This window comes from Lycium barbarum, chromosome 7 (assembly GCF_019175385.1).
Source record: "Lycium barbarum isolate Lr01 chromosome 7, ASM1917538v2, whole genome shotgun sequence".
Lineage (NCBI taxonomy): Eukaryota > Viridiplantae > Streptophyta > Magnoliopsida > Solanales > Solanaceae > Lycium > Lycium barbarum.
Window position 1 is genome coordinate 122,531,832 of NC_083343.1, and position 22,626 is coordinate 122,554,457.

Genomic DNA, 22,626 nt, shown 5'->3' on the forward strand with positions numbered 1-22,626 from the left:
ATATAGGTTAAATTGGAACAATAATAGGATAAAGAGTTGTGATTTGTGAACAAAACTAGCTGCTTCTCGGAGTGGGCATAATTTGGGAAAAATCCACATGTGAAGTTTTTGGGGTTTTGGTTCGAAAAATTTAGATTTAATTTTTCAAAAATTTGAATTTCGGATTTGAGACTTTAAATTTTTGGATATCCTATCTAATAAGTAATAAGTCTAAAATTCTATTAAATGAGTAAATATACCCTTAGCCCACTTAATGCTTCTGTTGCTATGATCTTTCTTGCTAATGGTTACATTACTCGCATGAGTCATTAGTATGCCATGTGCTTATAAGATTTATAGGTGAATTTATGTTTGAAACCAGTAGAGGAAAAGTTGGCGTTCCACTTACCGGTTTGAGTCGATATCATGCTTTCTTAATGTGATTTAATCGTTCAATTCAATCAAACCACTAATCTGTCATGAATTTATATTGGACATAGTAAAGTTTAAGAGGATACAAAACAAATGAATCCTTGATCAAATGATTAAAATATGAAGAAAAACTAAATTATTTGGTGATTATAGTAGGAAGTTTTTTAGAAGGGAAATTGACACAAATACTTTATTTGGATGTTTAATTTGTAAGAGAATAAACCCAACTTATAGACTCAAAGCCAAATAGCAAAATCAATAAACCCGAAAACGAACTCAAGAAAATTAAACCAATATGAACTTTGTTTGGTTTGGATTTGAACTTTCCTTAAATCCAATCCAAATTTTAATATTCCAATCTGAACAAGGAAATGAGATCTCTTGGCCTCTTATAATTTGAATGGAAGAAAATGACTTTTTCAGATCTTTTATGTGTGAAAAATGAAGATCTCTCGTAAAAAGGTTATAAAACTAATTTTTTTTTTGTAAAGGGCTAAAAAACCATTTCTCCCGAATGTTTTCCTTAATCAACATTTTTTGCCAATATAATTACTTCTCAAAAATATTTTCATCGTACCTAATATTCATAACAAATTTTCCTTGCTTTTCTGCATTTATAGACATAGAGCCCGTTTGGCTTAGCTTATAAGTTGCTGCTTTTGAGTGTTTGACTGACCAGGTTGTAAGCCATTTTGTGCTTAAAATAAGTTGGCCCGTTTGGCTTAGCTTAGAAAAAACAGCTCATAATAATTGACTTCAGATCTTGTTAGATATCAATTTAAAATTCATGTGACTGACTTGCTCGTTGAAACATTTTGCATTTTTTTTCGTCTTTCCATGATGATAGAATTGAAGTGACTCTTAATCAAATAATTTTCTTTTACTTTGTTCACACCCGCTTTTTCTCTAAGAAGTTTCTAAAAAAGAGACCAGGAAAAATTGGAACTTTTTTGTTTACTGCTTTTGTAACAAGTTGACCTGAAGAGTCTTCTTAAATGCCTAGAAACTTTTTCCAAGATAAGAAGTGTGGTGGTACCAAATGTTGTTTTGCCAATAGAAAGTGACTCTCAATAGTATTTAACGAAAACACATGGGGGATTTCCAATTATTTTTATTTATAAAAATTTATAAGTTTGTATGCAACGTTTCTCATGATTATTGCTCTTATTAAGACAATTAGAGCCATAATTCTCCTTCTTCCTATTCATTCTCCTTTTCTTTTTTTATCGCTTGCAAGTATCCTAATGTCACTCTCTAAATGTGAAAAGAATAGTAAAAGAAATAATAAGATATAAAAAGGATTAAGAGTTTGTAAATGTGAAAATTGAATTTGGCTAAAGGCCAAATCCTCGTTTGGCTCAGCTAAATAAAGTAGTTTTCAGCACCAAATGCTGAAATCAATATTTAACTGCTGAGATTGATTTTATGTCTAAACAATTACATGTTCGAATATAAATTTTAAGCTGAAAAAAGAAGAAGCCGAAACTTAAAACATAACATATATGTATGTCCTAAGACTTTGATGACAAGCTATTTCCATGGGCGTATCCTAATGTAGTATCTTTGGCCTGAACCTTATATGTGTTGAGCAATCCATTAAATACGTATAAATACTAAATTTCCAACACAGTTAAGTATTAGAACTTGAGGGTGTTATTTTAAGTTTTAATAGATAAAATTTAAATTCTGAATCCAATTATTTCGATTGATCCTCCTTTATCATCTAGATGACTAGCTTAAGTCCATGGACCACAGAATATAATAATATGGTGCTAACTTTTATCTATAGAATTTGGAAGTCAGTTTTAGTGGCTATGGCTTTACGTACGATGGATACAGGATACAACTTTGTCTGCATCTTTGGTTCCATGATTGAGGGCAAATTTTTTATCATGTATCATTCAAATCATAACAAATGTTCTCTTCTGATTAATCACGGTGCATAATTTAAAACTTATTACTATCTCAGAGACGAATCTAGGATTTGAAGGTGCTGAGTGCCCTAACTTTCTTCAATGTATATCTTGTTATGAACGTATTGGGTCGGGTCCATCTCTTTTTAGTTTATTCAGGTCAACTCAATAGACCTTTTTTTATTTACAAATTTGAAAATTACATCTCAAAAATCAAGAAATGAACATAATTAACATCTTAAACCAAGAATCACACCCATTAACAACAAGGTAAAAATCAACATTTTCACCAAGAGACTTGCATCTTTTATGTATATTAAAAAAGAACTTGCACAAGTAAAATAACATCTTCAATAAGGGAATTACATCAATCAAAATAAGAAAAATAATAGAAAAAATCTTCAAAAGGTAATTACACCCCATAAGTAAATGTAGAATTAGATAAACTACAAGTTCTCAAAAATAAATCATAAATTTTATGTTTTTTCCAAGCAATGCTTGTGAAATTTCCATCACAATTTAAGCTGTAAAGTGATTTAAATTGAATTTAACAATTATAGAATAGCACAATTTTTTTTATAATACACTCCCTCCGTCCATTTTTATTTGTTCACTATACTAAAAATATATGTCCACTTTTATGTAAGTTGTATAGTTTGAAAAACCAAGACATAATTGACCATTTTATACCTATTTTACCCTTATTATTAAGTACTCCAATTCATTTCTCATTTTATTTATTGCTTATTAAGAGTGTCCCAAGTCAAATATAGACAAGTAAACATGGACGGAGGGAGTAATAAACTAAAGAAATTATAAAAAATAAAAATAAATTGAATTTTGATCTCAATCCAAAATTCCTATTGAGACCCAAGTTTTTCGATTTAAATACTCACAAATTTGAGATTAAGAAAAATGCTTAATTTAAGGAATTTTGAAGTTTCTATTTGTGTGTTCTCACTAGAGATCACAGATAAAATAATAGAATAAATGAAAGACAATATAAATAATAAAAAGATAAATAGAAAATTGAGAGAGCCGAAAAAGGAATTACCGGTACAAAGGAACTAAAAAGCACAAGAAAAAAGAGAGTCAGAAATGTTCAAGATATATTCAAACTTGTGTCTACCAGTTATGACACCTTTGTCTAATTTGCAACTGGGGGTGGCAGGATTAAATATTTAACCTAATTTAAGCAAATTGCAACATAGATATATAAAAAATTTATCAATCTAGGGGGTGTCATGCCACCCCCACCCTAAAGGGTGGATCCGCCCCTGATCTCTATCCCAATTTATATGATTGTGTTTGACTGAACACAAAGTTTAAGAAAGAAAGACTTTTGAAACTTATGGTCTGCATGTCTATAAATCATCTCATGTAGAGTAAAATGAGAAGTTTAAAGTTGAATTATTTCTAAGTAAAGAAGTACGACTTATGTTGCTTGAACTTTCCAAAGCTGATGCCGCAGTTGTGTCGGATCCATAAAAAATTAAACGCATAGCTTTTGGAGTATCTGACACACACTCGGCGATTTCTATAAAGAGTCCGAGCAACGTAGAGTAGAGTATGACACTCTTTTGGGATAGACAAAAAAAGAAAATTACAACGTATAATTTTGGACGAAAACTAAAGCTATTTTTGACAAGATAGATGGGGGCAATGGCAAAGACACTTCCTTTTAGAGTGAAGCAGAGTTTGGAATTATTACTGGCTGTCTTTTAGCTTGCAAGTTGCAAGTTCAATATATAGAAAATATGGACAACTGATGGCTTCTCACTTCTCTATATAAGTAAACTAGCTTAGTTCAAGAAAATATCCCAACTTCTATCTCGTTCTTCAACAATATGGCTAATTGCATTCCCTTGTGCTTCTGGTTCCTTTTTATCTTATTTCCATTTACCATGTCTCAGTCAGAAACTTATATCATCCATATGGACTTATCAGCCATGCCTAAAGCTTTTTCTAGTCATCATAATTGGTACTTGACCACTCTTGCTTCTATATCAGATAGCTCAAATCTGGGCTCTGATAAAAGAAATTCCCTTGTATATACTTACACTAATGCCATTCATGGTTTTAGTGCAAGTCTTTCTCCTTCTGAGCTACAAGTTATCAAGAATTCTCCAGGCTATCTTTCTTCAACTAAGGACATGACAGTTAAAATGGACACGACGCACACGTCACAATTCCTTGGCCTGAATTCCAATTCTGGTGCATGGCCTAAGTCAGATTATGGCAAAGATGTTATAGTTGGTTTGGTTGATACAGGGATTTGGCCAGAGAGTAAAAGCTATAATGATGATGGGATGACTAATGTTCCATCAAGATGGAAAGGTGAATGTGAAAGTGGCACTCAATTCAATTCCTCTTTGTGTAACAAGAAACTCATTGGCGCGCGTTACTTCAACAAAGGCCTAATTGCTAGCAATCCGAATATTACAATCGCGATGAATTCAGCTCGTGACACAGCAGGGCATGGGACCCACACGTCGTCTACAGCTGCAGGAAGTCGTGTTGAATCAGTATCTTATTTCGGATATGCCCCTGGCGCTTCGACAGGCATGGCACCAAACGCTCATGTGGCAATGTACAAGGCTTTATGGGATGAAGGTGCACCAATGATATCTGATATTCTGGCTGCAATTGATCAAGCAATTGAGGATGGAGTAGATGTATTGTCCATGTCATTTGGCAAAGATGGTCGTCCGCTATATGATGATCCGGTATGAAGGAAACACATTTACTCATAAACTCAATAAATCTCTACTTTGCTATGCTATTCTACTATATGAAAATAGCTAGCAACATCTCTACTTATAATAGTGCAAAACCTAGTTTGGCTATAAACTGAAAAACCCATTCCTATATAATTCTGACTATAACACCTACTTAGACATGAATTAAAATACCAAATCCTAAACAATTTGGTTTCCTACTCCAACAGGTAGCTATTGCTTCATTTGCTGCAATGGAAAAAGGTATATTTGTTTCCACTTCAGCAGGAAATGAAGGACCTGATGGTGTGACTTTGCACAATGGAACACCTTGGGTTCTTACTGTTGCTGCTGGCACGGTTGATCGTGAATTTATTGGGACGCTAACTCTAGGAAATGGAGTTTCAGTCACAGGTTTATCTCTCTACCCAGGGAATTCCAGCTCAAGTGAAAGCTCCATTGTTTTTCTCAACACATGCCTAGAGGACAAGGAACTGGAGAAAAATGCATACAAAATGGTGGTCTGCTATGACGCGAACGGATCAATAAGTGATCAAGTGTACAATGTAAGAAATTCAAACGTTTCCGGTGGTGTCTTCATAACAAACACCACTGACTTGGAATCTTACCTCCAAAGTGAATTTCCGGCTACGTTTTTGAACTTTCAAGACGGCCATAAAGTTTTAAAGTACATCAAGAATAGTCCTTCTCCTAAAGGAAAACTCGAATTTCAAGTGACACATCTTAGTGCTAAACCAGCACCAAAAGTTGCTAGCTACAGCTCAAGGGGGCCATCACAAAGCTGCCCTTTTATTCTCAAACCTGACCTGATGGCTCCGGGCGCATTAATATTAGCTTCATGGCCTCAAAAATTATCGGTAGGTGAAATTAAAACGCAAGAGCTTTTCAGTATCTTCAACATTTTATCTGGTACGTCGATGTCGTGCCCTCATGCTGCTGGTGTAGCAGCACTTCTGAAAGGGGTCCATCCTAAATGGAGCCCTGCTGCCATCCGCTCGGCCATGATGACCACGGCCGATGCGTTGGACAACACGGGTGGGCCCATCCGAGACATCGGTAAAAACAACAATGCTGCTAATCCACTAGCCATGGGAGCTGGCCATATCAATCCCAACAAGGCGCTAGACCCCGGACTTATTTACGACATGACCCCACAAGACTACATAAATCTTCTCTGTGGTCTAGATTTTACATCCCAACAGATAAAAACCATAACAAGGTCCTCCTCATATTCTTGTACCAACCCATCATTGGACTTAAACTATCCATCTTTCATTGGCTATTTCAATTGGAACAGCAGCAAGTCGGATCCGGAACGGATACAAGAATTCAAGAGGACAGTGACTAATCTTGGAGATGGTGTGTCAACATACACAGCAAAGTTGACCTCAATGGATGAATATAAAGTTAGTGTTGAACCTGACAAGTTAGTTTTCAAAGAGAAGTATGAAAAACAAAGTTACAAGCTAAGGATAGAAGGTCCATTGCTAGTAGATAAATATCTGGTTTATGGTTCTTTGAGTTGGGTTGAAACTAGTGGTAAATATGTTGTAAAAAGTCCTATTGTTGCAACTACCATAAGAACGGATCCTCTGTGAGAACAGAACTGATATTTTAATGAATAATTGTGAAGTAAGATTATGTATTTCTTTTCACTTGCTTGAAGACTAACTTGCTGATTGATGCATAAAGAATTCTGATGATTACTTTTCTCAATCTCATTACATTAGTGGATTAATTTTGAGCTGAGAACAGATAAAATTGAATTATTAACAATGGGGACAATCTTGATCCAAAATAAGACAGCTCAGCCATTTGTCTTTTGTTAAGAAGGAAATGCTCAATGAATCACAATTTCAACAGGAAATAATACAGTTAAAAAAAAAGATAATCTTCTATTTTCTGCTCATCTCTTACACAGCAGTTCATACATCAGCAGACGGAGTTTCTTTGAATGTTTAAATCACAATAAAACAAGATGAGATTAGAATATACTATTATATCTTTTAGGCTCTATTTTTGCTGTAATTTATTACTACCTAATATGGTTACTATCGGTTCTGACGCACAAATATCAAATATAAGGATATGTGGACCATTCTGCATTCAACAAATTATTTGATCATTTGTTAATTTCTGTCACTGACTTTGTTGTATAATTTTCTTACACCATCAGGTTAAGGTGACAATAAGTAATCAACTAAATAACATGCTATAACCATCTAAAAGGCGTTTGTAGTGTAAAATATGTTGACATTTAAGGTTTGGGACCCAAGTGTTTGTAATATGAAGGAAAATGTCTTCCTAGAAACTAAGCGGTTTTATTTAAATGAATTTAATCTGAGGAACTACAAGACTAATTATACATGAAAACAACAGGAATAATTCCAAAACTTATCTCTAAGAAGACATATTAAGGGGTTAGTAGCTGTTCCATATAAGAGCTGCCCCTGATACCACATTATTTTAAAGGTTACTGTCAAAACCTAACTTTAGTTAACAAGATTACAAGCAAACAAATAAAAAGTATGAGGATACGTTAGCCATTTTCCCACTAAGTAATACTCCAATGGTCCCATGTTGTACCTTTTGCCCCCTCTTGTTTTACGTCCACTTAAATGGTACACTCACAGTACACTCATGTTCTTATTGATTATCTGTCATTAGTTAATACGAAGAAACGGCTATAAAGCTTTAAAACTTATAATCTTAAACACTTTATAATATTTGTGTAGCTTTAAAAGCTTCTCGTTAAGGGTAAAATGAGATGTCTAAAAACTGTTTCTAAATATTGAAATGTGTCATTATTTTTGAAATGGACTAATAAGATATATATACATATATATACACACACACTTACTGAATGGAAGGAGTACTTATTAATCCGTGAAATAATATGACACATTTCTTTATTTGGTAACTATTAATTTTTAAACTTCTCATTTTATCTTTAAGTAAAAGTTTTTATAGCCACACAAATATTATGATATATTTAAAATCACAAGTTTTAAAATCTTTATTTCTTTCTTAAATTTCATGTTTAGGCCAAAAAATTGGAAATATAGATTTTAATATTGAAATTAATTATATTGATAACTAGTGAGGCGTCATAGTTAAAGCCCCAATTAATGAGGGGTTCAATTAAAAATTCTTAGTTGAAAAATTGTGCTGCACAAATAAGATAAAAATAATTCGTATATCCATAAACTTTTGAATCTTTTTGACTTACTTTAGGTCACAATTGGAATTCTCAAATCCTCTTGTTAAAAGCGTTGATTGCGCCATAACAATGTCTACTTTCCAATATTTTAACAAATTTATTTATAGCGCAGTATAGTTTAGCAGGTTGCTAGTTTAATTATTAATATGTCCACTCTTAACTAGAAGATTCGAGTTCGAATCGATACGAAAAAAAAAAAAAAAACCTATTAGAAAACATTTCCCCTTAGATGGTTCTTACACGACACAAAGCTTGATTAATTGAATCATTAAACCCCAAGTACCAGACATCGATTGGAAAAGAGAAAAAAAGAAGTAATCCCTCCTTACCAATTTAAGTGTCTTAGGTTGACTAGGTATGAAGTTTAAGAAATAAAGAGAGATTTTTGAATGTTGTGATCTTAAATTAAAGATGTGTAGAATGTATTAAAATATCTTTTAAATTTTGTGATTATAAACTTATCTTTTAATCGTCAATTTACTAAATACAAAAAGAGGCACAACACATACCAAAAAAGAAGACACTTAACCAGGGGTGGACTCACGTATTGGCTACCGGGGGCTCGAGCACCCATTAACCCCAACGTAAATTATATATATCTATATAGAAACTGATTAAAAGTGGTTCATATTAAATCAATAGCACCCAGGGAAGAAAATGTTGAATGAGTGCTTTGATGGGGAGGCTGCCTTTAAGGTCGTACGTTTGGGAAGTGTGAGGGTTCGATCCTCAGTGACATAATTGTTTTTTATAACTCAGAGTAATCTTTAGTTGATAATTCCTGTTTTCCTCCTTTTTTCCCAATATGGAGTCTTTCCATGTTCTTCCTTTTCACTTTCTTTGTCACTTATACGTTTAGTTTTTAATTTCCCTTTACATTTATTTAATTTCTTGTGACATAGAAAAAGACAATTTAGCTAAAAAAAAATCTTCAAGTTAATCATTTTTTTTATTCAAAAAGTGAAGGGTGTTTTTTTTAAATGGTAATATTTATCGTAACTCTCTCCTTAGCCTTTTAAATTATCACGGTTAAATAGTTGTGTAATTATACTACGTGACTTGTAATAACTTTATATTAAAAGAAGTGAGCAGCACCCACGAGTCGAAAATCCTGGATCCGCCACTGCACTTAACGACCGAAGTAGTAGTTAGTTTAACTAGAATATAGAGAATATCCTGTCTATTAAAGCACCATGTTAATTTACTATATCTTGTCTTTCCACTTGTTTCTACCTCAGAAGAACCTCTTGAAATTCTGAACGCCCCTTGTTTACTTCAAAGTGTAGCGTCCATTTTAAGTCAAACTTTAAACCACCCCTTTTGTGTTTTGTCTTTTGCTGTAGACAGAGTGATATATATATATAGAGAGAGATTTTCTTGTTTGTAACCTTAGTTCTAACAGTATTTTCCAAGGTTGAGAAATGGGCAAGAAAAAATATTTAGATTGGACTGCACGATCCATTATGTCTACTGGAAGTGAAAGAGTCTCCTTATTGAATAAAGATGTAAGCTTTCTCGTGAATTTTTGTTCTGTTTTCTTCTTTTTGTTTTTGTTTTTGTTTTGTAATTGAAAATGAAGCTTTTTTGCATGAAGTACACGTTATCATGTTGACATTATTTGTGCTAGATGCTTTTTAAGTAACAAGAGAGTAGAGACCATGTTTGTATTTGAAAGATCATTTGCTTTTAAATTGCACAGACAAAGAAGATAAATTCTGTATGCTGGAAATTACAGCTGTTTCAGTGCACGTGTAATTTTTTTTTTTTTTTTTTTTTTGGTATAGATATAAATTGTTGAATACCCTTTACGTGAGTAAAGCTTCCAGAAAAGTAGCAAAGGTGACCCCAAAAATTGCTTTATAGCAGGTTTGAATTCCAGGTGTGACACATTCTTGAAATTTTTGAATCCTCTTGTTAGAATTCGTGGTTCCGCCACCATGTAATAACAGTCATTATCTAGTTGTGGCTTATGTTTTACCTGAAGCATTAAGCACAAAGTTGTGATCCTAATTTTAAGTTATGTAATTTCACTCTAGGGTTCATATGATCTTTTGCTCTCGAATTTTTATATTCTTTTCAGTTTAGCAAGGGACTTTTTCCTAAGCTTCTGCTACTCTATCTATGCTGATAACCTGAGCAGCACTTATTAGGGCAGGGCAGGAAGAAAAATTCTTTATCTGTAGATACACAAACGTAAAGTATACACTTACATGTTTTTTTTCCTCCAAAAATGGTGGTGTCCTAGACAATTTGTGCACACCTCGACTATTCCAACGGTTAACTGCTCTGCCCACCAAGGTTAGGCAAATGGGAAGATCACCTAGTATTTTTTTGTCTTTATTGGAATTTGAACTATGATTTTCAAGTCTTTCACTGGCTTCATTGAACACTAGGTCACATCTGCATACACTTTAAGGTTCTTATTGGCCATAAAATGAGTTAAAGTTGATTTGCTGACATTTGCTAAGTGCAATACTTATAGGCTAGGCGGAAGACAAATGAGGAAGGAAGTTCTAGTGGTCCCGGGACAGATCTTGAGGATGGAGAATCAGAGGTGATCCTTTTTTCCCTTATTTGAAGCAGCTTTCCTGTTTAGGAGTTAACTTTTTGTGCTTGAATTCAGGCTGCCAATGTTGGATTTTGTAGAGTATTTCTTCTGGTAAGCACTAAAAATTTGAGTATCGGGTATTCTGATGTACAACAATGCTGCTAACAGTGTTTGATCTTTGAATATCTTTTTTTCTCTCCAATTTCAGGCAAAGCCAGATGCAGGCAAGCTAATTATTGCTACTATTGCATTGCTGATAGCATCAACAACAAATCTTCTCATAGTATAGCTCTCTTATTCAACTTTTCTTCACTGCATTAATATCTCAGGGCATTAGAGTTTTGTGTGTTCATGATCTTTGGTTCAACTAATTTTGCAGGTTGACTAATTATCTCCCTTTATGTATTCCCAACTATGCTATTCAACATTTCTCAATGGCATCCTTATCACACAACAGTTGTGGTCATTGTTTTTCGTTATCCTCTTTGTGTTAAAACAAGAAGAAGAAAAGAACAAATAAACACCTAATGACCTTGCTATATTTAGAAATTGAGTTTCATATTGTTGTATTACTGTACCTGAAACTTAAACCAAATATTAAGGAGAGATAAAAGCCCACATAAAGCATGTACCTACTTTTTGGATCTACTGCTGATGGTGTAGTTTTTCTGTTGCAGCCAAAATTTGGTGGTATGGTAATTGACATTGTATCAAGAGAAATACAAACCCCTCAACAGCAAGCTGAAGCATTAGAAGCCGTGAAAAACACGATATTGGCTATTATCTTAATAGTTGTTACTGGGTAAGGAAATCTGCCTTTTTTATTCTGTCATTTTACTTGTGCAACTGTCAAGTTATGTTGCTTGGACTCTTCAAAAATGTGAACGTACCCTCTGGTGGGGCATTAGTGTTGTAGGAGACCGTAGACATGGAGAACTGTTTCGACAAAATATGCAAATATCAAGTATATGAGTGTTCTGGAAATCCACAATAATATGCCTTGTAGAAGCTTCTCCGTCTTTAATTCTTTGATACTCAATACATGATACCTTAATATGGTTGCGGCATTTTGCATACATTAGTTTGTATTTTTTGAGGTTTTCATGCCTTGAAAATATTTTTTCAGCTCTCTGTCCACTGCACTACGATCATGGTTATTTTCTTCAGTCAGTGAAAGGGTTGTTGCTCGACTGAGAAAGAATTTGTTTAGTCACCTTATCCAGCAAGTAAATTTCTCCTTTTCTTCTCCTTCTTTTTCATGTTTCTCTTTATTTTTTTCAATGATTGCACACAATCGTTTCCTTTTGAAATACTTTGACATGACTAAGGCGTAGTTTCTGCTTGACGAATTATAGTTCTTATAGGAAATAGCCTTCTTTGATGTGACTCGGACTGGAGAACTGTTAAGCAGACTATCAGAAGACACCCAAATCATTAAAAATGCTGCAACTACCAACCTATCAGAAGCTCTAAGAAACCTAACAACTGCACTTATTGGGATTGGATTCATGTTCTCATCATCCTGGAAGTTGACATGTGAGTATCTCTATAATCAAGAATCCCTCCCTCCCACTAACTGCCTCTGCATATTATTACTCCTCGTTGGTGACCTTTCACTTGGTTAGTGCTGTCTCTGGTTGTTGTGCCAATCATTTCTGTTGGTGTTCGCAAATTTGGGCGCTATCTGAGGGAGCTGTCACATGAAACTCAAGCAGCTGCTGCAGTAGCTGCCTCCATTGCTGAGGTTGGCATTTACTCATTCTATAATTACATTTATGCACAGCTCAATAGAACAATAACCAAAAAATGTGTAGGTTTTTTATATTAAGTATAAATATACACATAATATACATATTGTACACACAGAATATACATATGCAGAGGTAAGGTCTGCGTGCCTACCCTCCCTAGACCCACTTGTGGGATCACACTGGGTATGTTTTTGTTGTTTGTTGTATACTATAATATACAGAACCAGTGTATAAGTTTTGTATATTTTGGCTAGCACTAGTAACTAATTTCGGACAACGGGCCAAAAATGAAAAAAAGCCCTTTATTCTATATGATTTTACTATCTCATGCCTGTTATTGCCTTTATGAGAAGACCATACCTCTCTTGGATTTATAAAGGCGTCCGAACTGTAGGAATCTTTTGGGGCCATCAGAACTCTGCCTCTCTGCCCCACAAAGGCAGAGGTAAGGTCTGCGTGCCTACCCTCCCTAGACCCACTTGTGGGATCACACTGGGTATGTTTTTGCTGTTTGTTGTATACTATAATGTACAGAAGCAGTGTATAAGTTTTGTATATTTTGGCTAGCAATAGCAACTAATTTCGGGCGACGGGCCAGAAATGAAAAAAGCCCTTTATTCTATATGATTTTACTATCTCATGCCTGTTATTGCCTTTATGAGAAGACCATGCCTCTCTTGGATTTATAAAAGTGTCCGAACTGTAGGAATCTTTTGGGGCCATCAGAACAGTGAGATCATTTGCAAAAGAACAATATGCAATATCAGGTTACTCAGAGAAGGTCGATGAGACCCTAAAACTAGGACTTCGACAAGCGGTGAGCAAACTCATGAATTCGTCCACTTTTACTACAAGATATAGAGAGTAAATTACTAAGTGAGTTTTTTTGTCACCATGTTTTGGTCACAGAAAGTGGTTGGTCTATTTTCCGGAGGGCTAAGTGCAGCATCAACTTTGTCGGTTATTGTTGTGGTGATTTATGGAGCTTATTTGGCTATAACAGGCTCCATGACTGCAGGGTCTCTTACATCCTTCATTCTTTATAGCCTGACAGGTAATAATACCATGATTTTACCTTCTCTTTATGTTGGGAATCGAGTTGGCCTAGAGAGTGAATGTTGTTGAAAATTGGAAACTGTTGAAATGGAGTCTAGAGAAGCCATTCCATTTCCTTTCTTTCACCTACAAAAATAACTAGCTAAAAATTTAGTTAAGGACAATCCTGGCTTCTACCTTAATAATACTTCAACAGATGACATGCTTAAAGAAGTCTTATAAAAATCTGTTACTCAGATATTGTGTCTGGTGCTGAAGATTTCTCAGGATTTTGTTCTATCATTTATTTTACAGTGACCATAAAACACTCTATTAGATATTGCTTCGGAATATTCTCAGCTGTCATTCTCAGAATCACACTGTCAGATTGATATAATAAAGCATACGCTAGAAAACTTAAGTGGCTGTATATCTACCTTTTTTTCTGTGGCATATCCATAATGCTTTCTTGTTCTATCATTTATTTTACAGTGACCATAAACACTCGATTAGATATTGCTTCTGAATATTCTCAGCTTTCATTCTCAGAATCACACTGTCGGATTGATATAATAAAGCATACGCTAGAAAACTTACATGGTTGTATATCTGCCTTCTTTTTCTGTGGCATATCCGTAATGCTTTCTTGCATGTGTCGTTATCATGTAAAGACAAGTTTAGATTAATCCTCAATCCTAGAACGCACCATTCCATTGCATTTCTATTTTTTGAATGTATAAAGGACTCATTCACGACTGAGTTCCTTGCAGTTGGGTCCTCGATATCGTCTCTATCAGGTTTATACACAACAGCGATGAAAGCTGCAGGAGCTAGTAGGAGAGTTTTTCAGATTCTAGATCGTGTCTCAAGCATGCCTACATCAGGAGACAAGTGCCCTAGAAGGTTAGTCCGTCCTTCTTCACCCTCAACAGGGTGATCATGGTTATAGGAACCGAAAGTGTCTAATAGGAGTACTTTATCATGTGTTCAAGTGCTCAATTGGAACAAGCAATAGTTTGAGTGTCTAAATAAAATTTACTGTAAAGTTTAAGGGGCTATAGATGTATTCAGCCTTACATTTTTGTGAAAGTGAAGACCCATAAATATACTTCTTATAAAATCTTGGCTTTTGGTGCAGTGACCCCGATGGAGATGTTGAACTGGACGATGTATGGTTTGCTTATCCATCTCGCCCGAGTCATATGGTTCTCAAGGTAAAACTTTGATATCTTTGCGTATCAGCAGTGACGTTGACACACAAAGATCTCAGAGACAGTTATTTGTCCTATCATAATTGGATACAGCCAAGTCATTCTATCTAACCTGATACTCTAGTGTTTTGTTTTATAACTTTGAAATGCACGTAGAAGTCTTTATGGTGTCAATGTTGACAGTAAAATTACTAGTTCATTGTTTGAGGCTAAAAAAAAGAGGGCGTTTCAAGTTGTAGAAGTTTGGTCGGGAGACTTAAAACGTACAACTTTTGTGCAGATTGTTTTGATCTGAAGTTTATCTATGACTTCTTTTCTTTGGATTAACAGGGTATATCGCTAAAATTGAGACCAGGATCAAAAGTTGCCCTTGTTGGTCCAAGCGGTGGAGGAAAAGTAAACTTCATTTATAATTTGTGCACATGATCTTATGAGGCTTATAAATAACCTTTTATCTTAACAAGCTCGTGAATCGATTGCAGACAACAATTGCTAACTTGATAGAGAGGTTCTATGATCCACTTAAGGGGAAGATACTGCTCAATGGGGTTTCGTTGGTGGAAATATCACATGAATATTTACACAAAAAGGTAAATATGATTTCATCGTCTATGATGAAATACTTGAAAGTATCCAAATCCTAACTTTTACATTACTTCAGATTAGTATAGTGAGCCAGGAACCTGTTCTTTTCAATTGTTCAATAGAAGAGAACATTGCATATGGGTTCGACGGCAAAGCAAGAAGCACTGACATAGAAAATGCAGCGGTAAATTCAATCTCTATCGCAAAAACTCAATACCTTTTACATTTTCACTCTCTCTTCCCCGGAAAACATGATTCTGTCTCCTTTGTCTAATATTAATGCTGCAGAAAATGGCTAATGCTCATGACTTTGTAGAATCCTTTCCGGATAAATATCAAACTGTTGTTGGCGAACGTGGACTGAGGTTATCAGGAGGGCAGAAGCAGAGAATAGCAATTGCCAGGGCCCTGTTGATGGACCCTAGTGTGTTGCTTCTTGATGAAGCGACTAGCGCGCTAGATGCCGAGAGTGAATACCTTGTGCAAGTATGAAATATCTACCTTATATATATGCTCATTTCGAGTTTCCATAATTTATTACTCCCTCCATTTCAGTATACAAGTCTTACTTTCCTTGTTTGAAAAAGAACGTCACTTTTCTATACTTGGTAAGTTTTTACTTCACTTTTCCCTTAATGACACTGCCTTACTGAAATGATATGACATGTTTAAAACCATGAGATTTAAAAGTTACTTTTGATATGTTATACATACATTTAGTTCAGGACCAGCCAAAGATTCAAAAGACTTCTTTAACTTATTAAACTTTATGTTGAGACCTAACTTATTAAACTTTATGTTGAGACCAACTAAGACATGTAAAATGAAAGAGAGGGAGTATAAGTAAGAAATATCAACCTTATATGTATGCTCATTTCCAAGTTTCATAATTTATACTGCATTTTGAAATATAAGTCTTACATTCCTGTTTAGTCTCCTAAAAAAAGAGTGTCACTTTCTATATTTTGTAAGTCTTGAATTCAACATTCCATTGTTTCTCTTAACCACACTGCCTTAGGAATGACATAGCATGTTTAAGACCATGAGATTCAAGGGTATTTTTATATATTATGCAAATTAACCTTTAGTTCAAGACCACAAGATTCGTGTTCTTTCAAACCAAGACACATAAATGATTTTTTTACCTCCAATTTATAGAAGCTATCTGTTATTTTGATGTGTCAATGCTATAGGATGCAATGGATTCATTGATGAGAGGCAGGACAGTACTTGTAATAGCACATAGGCTATCTACTGTGAAAAGTGCAGACATAGTAGCAGTTGTTTCTGATGGTCAGATTGCAGAAAGTGGAAGCCATGACGACCTTCTGGCTAGTGATGGAATTTACACTGCTCTTGTTCGACGACAATTACAAGCACCAACAACCTGAAAAGATTAGGGTCAATGCAATATGAATAAATAGTGCACACACGCGAATTAAAGATTTACAGGCTGATTGAATTGTGTGTTGGTGTTGTATTATATTGTTACTTTAATTACAATGTTTGTCATGAATGTAACTTAAAATCTATTAGAACTTAATTTTTTAGCCGGATTGTAAAAATACTTTTACGCGAACTGAGTAATTTATTACATATACTCCACTGCTTACAGTGATCATGGCCCATGGGTGAGTAACCTCGAAAAGAATGTGATTACATGTTAGAATAAGTCAGGTTACACTTATTGTGTAAGCGCTTCATTACACTCATATTGTCTGTAGATTAATCTTATCACATGCTTAGTAGAATGAACTCAATGAAGTCGTGACATGCAACTCTAGAAGATAATTCAAGTAGATAACTGATCATTTATTAATCGTACACAAATATTAGGAGAATGAACTTGTGGCAACTTTAGAAGATACTCCCTCTGTTCCAAAAAAATGGTCTTAATTTTACTTGATACGGAGTTTAAGAAATAAAGTAAGACTTTCAAAATGTATGGTTCAAAATAAACTGTAAGGGCTCGTTTGGTATGATGGAAAATTAAAAATAGTCCTGGGATAAAAAAATCTAGTGCCGCCTTATCCCACGTTTGGTTGGAATAAAAACTCGGAATAACTAATCCCGAAATTAGTTATCCTGCAATTATAACTATCTTTTTTCGATGGAGAGAGTAGTAGTTTTTTTCTTTTTTTTTTATTTTTTTTTCCCCTCCCATTTAGGAGGATTTATAGTGTTTCCACACTTCCCCTCCACTGTGACTCGAACCCAGGACCTACCGGTCGTGGGTGGAGGTGCTTAACCACTGAGCCATCCCTCACTTGTCAGTAGTAGTTCAAGTCAATGATTGACGATGATACACAGAGGTGGATTTACTGGTACAGTGAGACTGACACACTTATACTACCTTCAACTCCACCTCTATAATATAATTCAGAGGTGAATGCAATGTAGTTTTAGACTTTTAGTGCGTTCAACTGAACCAACATTTTTTACACGGAACAAATATATATATAAAAAAAAAAAAAAAAAAATTTTATCAAATATTCCGCCGTAGTACATAAGTTCTGAAATCATAATTGCAAAGTGGAATAATTTAGTGGTGAAAACATAACTTTTTTCCATTTCAATTTATGTGAATCTATTTGATTGGACACGAAGTTTACGAAAGAAGAGATAACTTTTAAACTTGTGGTGTTAAACGAGTCACATATATTTTGTGTGGTTGTAAATCATTGCATAACAAATAAATTATTTCCAAATATAGAAAGAGGTCATTCTTTTTTACACAAACTAATAAGAAAAGATGTTTACATAAATTAAAACGGAGGGAGTACATTAGACCTATTAAATTCAAATTTCGAATTGTAACACTAATAAGATATAATTGTATAATGCAACACTCTAAATTCACATTCAAATCACAAAAGAGGAGTAGATGGAGGGTGCAATTGATTTTGCTCATATTAACTTAAAATTCTGAATTTGTCTACGAGAATGATATCCATTACCATACATCTCCTAAAGTTTATGACTACCTCTCATACACAACGGCGGACACAGTTCACACGCTGCGAGTTCATCCGAATTTAATATTTTTGATATAACGCATATATGTGTACACGTTCGCACACTCATTAAATTTCAATCAATATTAAATTTGAACCTATAATTTTTAAATCCTGCATGCATTCACCCTTTTTGTAGTCCACTCATGAGCCACAATGCAAATGAATTGGAAAGCAGGTACACGGACTAAAAAAAGGAAACACCGAGCTAAATGTTTGGGCTTCAAAAGTTTCCATGCAAAGAAAGTCCACTCCATTGGAAAATCAATTATATACTCGCTCCGTCCAAATTTATACGATACTCTTTCTTTTTTAGTCAATAAAAAAGATGACACCTTTTTATATTTAGTAGTAACAATTCAACTTTACATTTACCTTTTTACCTTAATGAAATGATTTCTAGCCATACAAGTTTCTATGATTTGTTTTAGACCCCAAGTTTCGATTTTTCTTTCTTTATTTCTTAAACTTCGTGCCCATTTATTTTTAACCTCCCATTTTGGAGGATCTATACTCAGTCAAACACCCTCGTATAAAATGGGACGGAAGGAGTAAGTCATTTTGCCTGAACCTGCAGATCCAAAGAGAACAAAGAGTTTTCCAAGAAAATGTAATTTGCGAAAGTGAGAGCACAAAGGGGTAGGGAGGCAATCAATTGGCATTTCATGCTTGTGATTGTTTGATTGCTCAATTTGTCAATAATTATGCAATCCCCAAGCTGACAATTGAAGCGATGAAAATCACGTGGAAAAGAAGGATAGATAGTAGGACCACTTCTGACAATGCAAAAAAACTCTTTATATTATAATTGCAATATAATAAATTAATAAGAGACACTAGAAATTACTTTTTGGGGGAGATAAGATAAGGTGGTGCAACTGTGATAATGCCAAAAGTAAATTTTCTAAAGAAATCAACGTCCCAACAACAAATTCTCTGTATTCAGACTTCTTTTTATCCAATCGAACCGTGTCTTGTAGTGATAAATAATGTAAATATGTAGTCATAGAATATTTTGTAAATCTTCTAATTTAGGTTAGTATATTTTGTATCCTATTAGGACATTGTAACTATGGTATATTTACCAATTCCATCAATGAGAATAATCACGGAATTAATCTCTTTCATGGTATCAGATACTAGGGTTTCTTTTCCTCCTCTTCCGCTGCCCTAATTTTTTCGTCGTCCTCTTCCTTCTTTTTTTTCCGTCCACCTTCTTGCTCTCCATCAATGGCAGACACCAAGTTCCATCCTGCTATGGCTGTCTCCAACATCAAGAATCACATTCCTATCGTTCTTGAGATGGAAACGGATCATTATTCGGCTTGGGCCGAATTATTCAAGCTTCATGCCCGGTCTCACCGTGTCCTTTCCCACATTCTCCCGACCTGAAAGGAGAAAGTTCCTTCCACCGACGAAGAAAAGGAGTTGTGGTCCACCTTGGATGCCATGGTACTTCAATGGGTGTATGCAACCATCTCCACTGACTTATTGCATACGATCATCGAAGAAGATCTATCAGCAAAGGAGGCTCGGGATCGCCTCCGTAATCTTTTTCAAGACAACAAAAACTCCCGTGTCGTTGCATTAGAACATGATTTCTCTCATGTCAAGTTGCGGGATTTTCCGAACGCTTCAGCGTATTGTCAACGACTCAAGACCTTGGCCGATCAACTCAAGAGCGTGGCGGCTCCGGTGACCGACAACCGCCTCGTTCTTCAAATGGTGGTTGGCCTCACCGAGGCGTACAAGAATGTGGGCACCTACATCCGGCAAAGTAAGCCTCTTCCATCATTTTCCGAAGCTCGGTCAAGTCTGTGCCTTGAGGAAAAGGCGTTGGCTGAAATGCATGATGACTCGCCCACGGCTATGGTGGCTAATTCCCAACGTGAGTTTGATGACTCCACTACTATGGAAAATTCAAGTCGTGCTCACCATCATCGGGACAAAAATAACCACAAAAATCGTGGCTCTAGCGGCGGGAAAAATAACGGCGGTGGCCGTGGTTCTGGCGGCGGCAGTTCCAACCGTCGCCATGGTGGTCGTGCCTCAAGCGACCGGCAGCAGTCCCCCATGCAGCAGCGTCTCCCTTCCTCTACGCTGGACCAGCCCTCACCTACGCCCAGCCAGCTTGCCAACAGCCCACAAAACTCCACCACTCCTCCTCCTATCCAGCAGCCCCCTACCCAAACGCGCATGGTCACACGTAGTCAGCGCGGGATCTTTAAGCCCAAGCACCCATTTAATCTACATACGGCAGTTACCAGGTCCCCCATACCTCGTAATCCGTTGGATGCGCTACGTGACCTGAATTGGAAATTGGCCATGAATGATGAATATGATGCTCTTATTAAAAATAAGACGTGGGAGTTGATACCCCGTCCACCTAATGTGAATGTTATTCGGTCTATGTGGATTTTTACTCATAAAGAAAAGTCTAATGGTGCTTTTGAGAGGCATAAAGCCCGTCTTGTAGGTGATGGCAAAACACAACAGCTTGGCATTGATTGTGGTGAGACTTTTAGTCCGGTCGTAAAGCCAGCTACGATTCGCACTATCTTGAGTCTAGCTCTCTCTAAGGATTGGCCCATTCATCAGTTGGATGTCAAAAATGCATTTCTTCATGGCGAGCTCAAGAAGACAGTATATATGCATCAGCCAATGGGTTTTCGAGACCCATCTCATCCCGATTATGTGTGCTTGTTGCGCAAGTCCTTATATGGGCTTAAACAAGCACCGAGAGCTTGGTATAAAAGATTTGCTGACTTTGTTTATTCGATTAGTTTTGTTAATAGCAGGTCCGACAACTCATTGTTCATCTACAGCAAAGGGCACGACTTGGCTTACATTTTACTATATGTGGATGATATTATTCTTACTGCTTCTTCTGATACTCTCCGCTGTTCGATTATGGCCCTTCTTGGCTCAGAATTTGCAATGAAGGACCTGGGTCCTTTGAATTATTTTCTTGGTATTGCGGTGACCCGTCACAAGGGTGGTATGTTTCTTTCACAAAGAAGTTATGCTACGGAGATTGTTGAACGTGCAGGAATGTCATCGTGTAAGCCTTCTTCCACTCCGGTTGACACTAAGCCGAAGGTCAGTGCCGCTTCTGGCGATCTTTGTGAAGATCCCACTCATTTCCGGAGTCTTGCAGGTGCTCTTCAGTATCTAACCTTCACCAGACCGGATATTTCTTATGCCGTGCAGCAGATTTGTCTTCATATGCATGCTCCTCGAGATACGCATATGCTTGCTCTTAAACAGATTATTCGGTATATTCAGGGTACTCTTGATCATGGTTTGCATCTCTATCCATCTTCAGTTACTGATTTGGTTTCGTATACTGATGCTGATTGGGGGGGGACGTCCCGACACGCGACGTTCAACGTCGGGTTATTGCGTGTTTTTGGGAGACAATTTGATATCTTGGTCATCTAAACGCCAACCTACTCTTTCCCGCTCCAGTGCGGAAGCAGAATATAGGGGGGTTACTAATGTTGTCTCTGAATCATGCTGGATACGTAACCTGCTCTTGGAGCTACATTGTCCGGTCCCTAAGGCTACTTTGGTTTATTGTGATAATGTCAGTGCCATTTACTTGTCTGGGAATCCAGTCCAACATCAGCGCACCAAGCACATTGAGATGGATATCCATTTTGTTCGTGAGAAGGTGGCGCGCGGCCACGTACGTGTCCTTCATGTTCCGTCCCGCTATCAGCTCGCCGATATTTTCACTAAAGGACTGCCGCAGGTCTTATTTGAGGATTTTCGGGACAGTCTCAGCGTTCGTAAACCTCCCGTTTCGACTGCGGGGGTGTGATAAATAATGTAAATATGTAGTCATAGAATATTTTGTAAATCTTCTAATTTAGGTTAGTATATTTTGTATCCTATTAGGACATTGTAACTATGGTATATTTACCAATTCCATCAATGAGAATAATTACGGAATTAATCTCTTTCAGTGTACATCTCCCTTGATAATTCTTACATAGGGCATGAATTTAGATTAACCAGATGAATATCCGAAGTGGAAATAAAAAAGTAAAACAAAGTACTCATGGACTGCAGTAGTCATGGCAGGACCTGATCCATCTCGAAATGCGTTCCCAGAACAATAAGCTGCACCTGCAGTACTCTATCATTATAAAAATTCATACACATTATTAATACAACTAACCCCCTTATCCCCACTTG

General features: G+C 36.0%; 2 protein-coding genes across 6 annotated transcripts; both read left to right on the top strand.

Annotated features, from left to right (window-relative positions):
- Nucleotides 1-4,064: 4,064 nt before the first annotated feature.
- Nucleotides 4,065-6,717, top strand: LOC132604092 (subtilisin-like protease SBT3). The gene is made up of 2 exons (XM_060317424.1): nucleotides 4,065-5,050; nucleotides 5,272-6,717. The coding sequence occupies exons 1-2, from the start codon at nucleotides 4,172-4,174 to the stop codon at nucleotides 6,658-6,660; spliced, it is 2,268 nt and encodes a 755-aa protein (XP_060173407.1). The 5' UTR covers nucleotides 4,065-4,171; the 3' UTR covers nucleotides 6,661-6,717.
- Nucleotides 6,718-9,488: 2,771 nt separating this feature from the next.
- On the top strand, nucleotides 9,489-17,028 carry LOC132604093 (ABC transporter B family member 27-like). Of its 5 annotated transcripts, XM_060317426.1 has the most exons (18): nucleotides 9,492-9,787; nucleotides 10,067-10,161; nucleotides 10,765-10,836; nucleotides 10,906-10,941; nucleotides 11,039-11,054; nucleotides 11,508-11,632; nucleotides 11,957-12,056; nucleotides 12,195-12,366; nucleotides 12,456-12,574; nucleotides 13,288-13,398; nucleotides 13,491-13,635; nucleotides 14,387-14,519; nucleotides 14,755-14,830; nucleotides 15,158-15,223; nucleotides 15,310-15,417; nucleotides 15,489-15,596; nucleotides 15,701-15,898; nucleotides 16,606-17,028. In XM_060317426.1, the coding sequence occupies exons 3-18, from the start codon at nucleotides 10,781-10,783 to the stop codon at nucleotides 16,801-16,803; spliced, it is 1,767 nt and encodes a 588-aa protein (XP_060173409.1). In that variant the 5' UTR covers nucleotides 9,492-9,787; nucleotides 10,067-10,161; nucleotides 10,765-10,780; the 3' UTR covers nucleotides 16,804-17,028. The 5 variants fall into 5 exon arrangements, 3 of the variants coding, with proteins under 3 accessions (XP_060173410.1, XP_060173409.1, XP_060173408.1); XR_009568634.1 differs by lacking the exons at nucleotides 10,067-10,161; nucleotides 16,606-17,028 and adding an exon at nucleotides 15,968-16,599 and having other exon boundaries at nucleotides 9,489-9,787; nucleotides 11,039-11,113; nucleotides 15,729-15,898; XR_009568633.1 differs by lacking the exon at nucleotides 10,067-10,161 and having other exon boundaries at nucleotides 9,490-9,787; nucleotides 11,039-11,113; nucleotides 15,729-15,898; nucleotides 16,606-16,745.
- Nucleotides 17,029-22,626: the final 5,598 nt, after the last annotated feature.

What these genes read in the sequence shown, in the direction of transcription:
- LOC132604092 (XM_060317424.1), top strand. Translation starts at nt 4,172, where the DNA reads ATGGCTAATTGCATTCCCTTGTGCTTCTGGTTCCTTTTTATCTTATTT. An exon ending in GTCCGCTATATGATGATCCG is followed by an intron (nt 5,051 to 5,271) that starts GTATGAAGGAAA and finishes CTACTCCAACAG; the next exon opens with GTAGCTATTGCTTCATTTGC.
- LOC132604093 (XM_060317425.1), top strand. Translation starts at nt 9,704, where the DNA reads ATGGGCAAGAAAAAATATTTAGATTGGACTGCACGATCCATTATGTCT. An exon ending in AACTAGGACTTCGACAAGCG is followed by an intron (nt 13,399 to 13,490) that starts GTGAGCAAACTC and finishes TTTTGGTCACAG; the next exon opens with AAAGTGGTTGGTCTATTTTC. An exon ending in GGAGACAAGTGCCCTAGAAG is followed by an intron (nt 14,520 to 14,754) that starts GTTAGTCCGTCC and finishes CTTTTGGTGCAG; the next exon opens with TGACCCCGATGGAGATGTTG.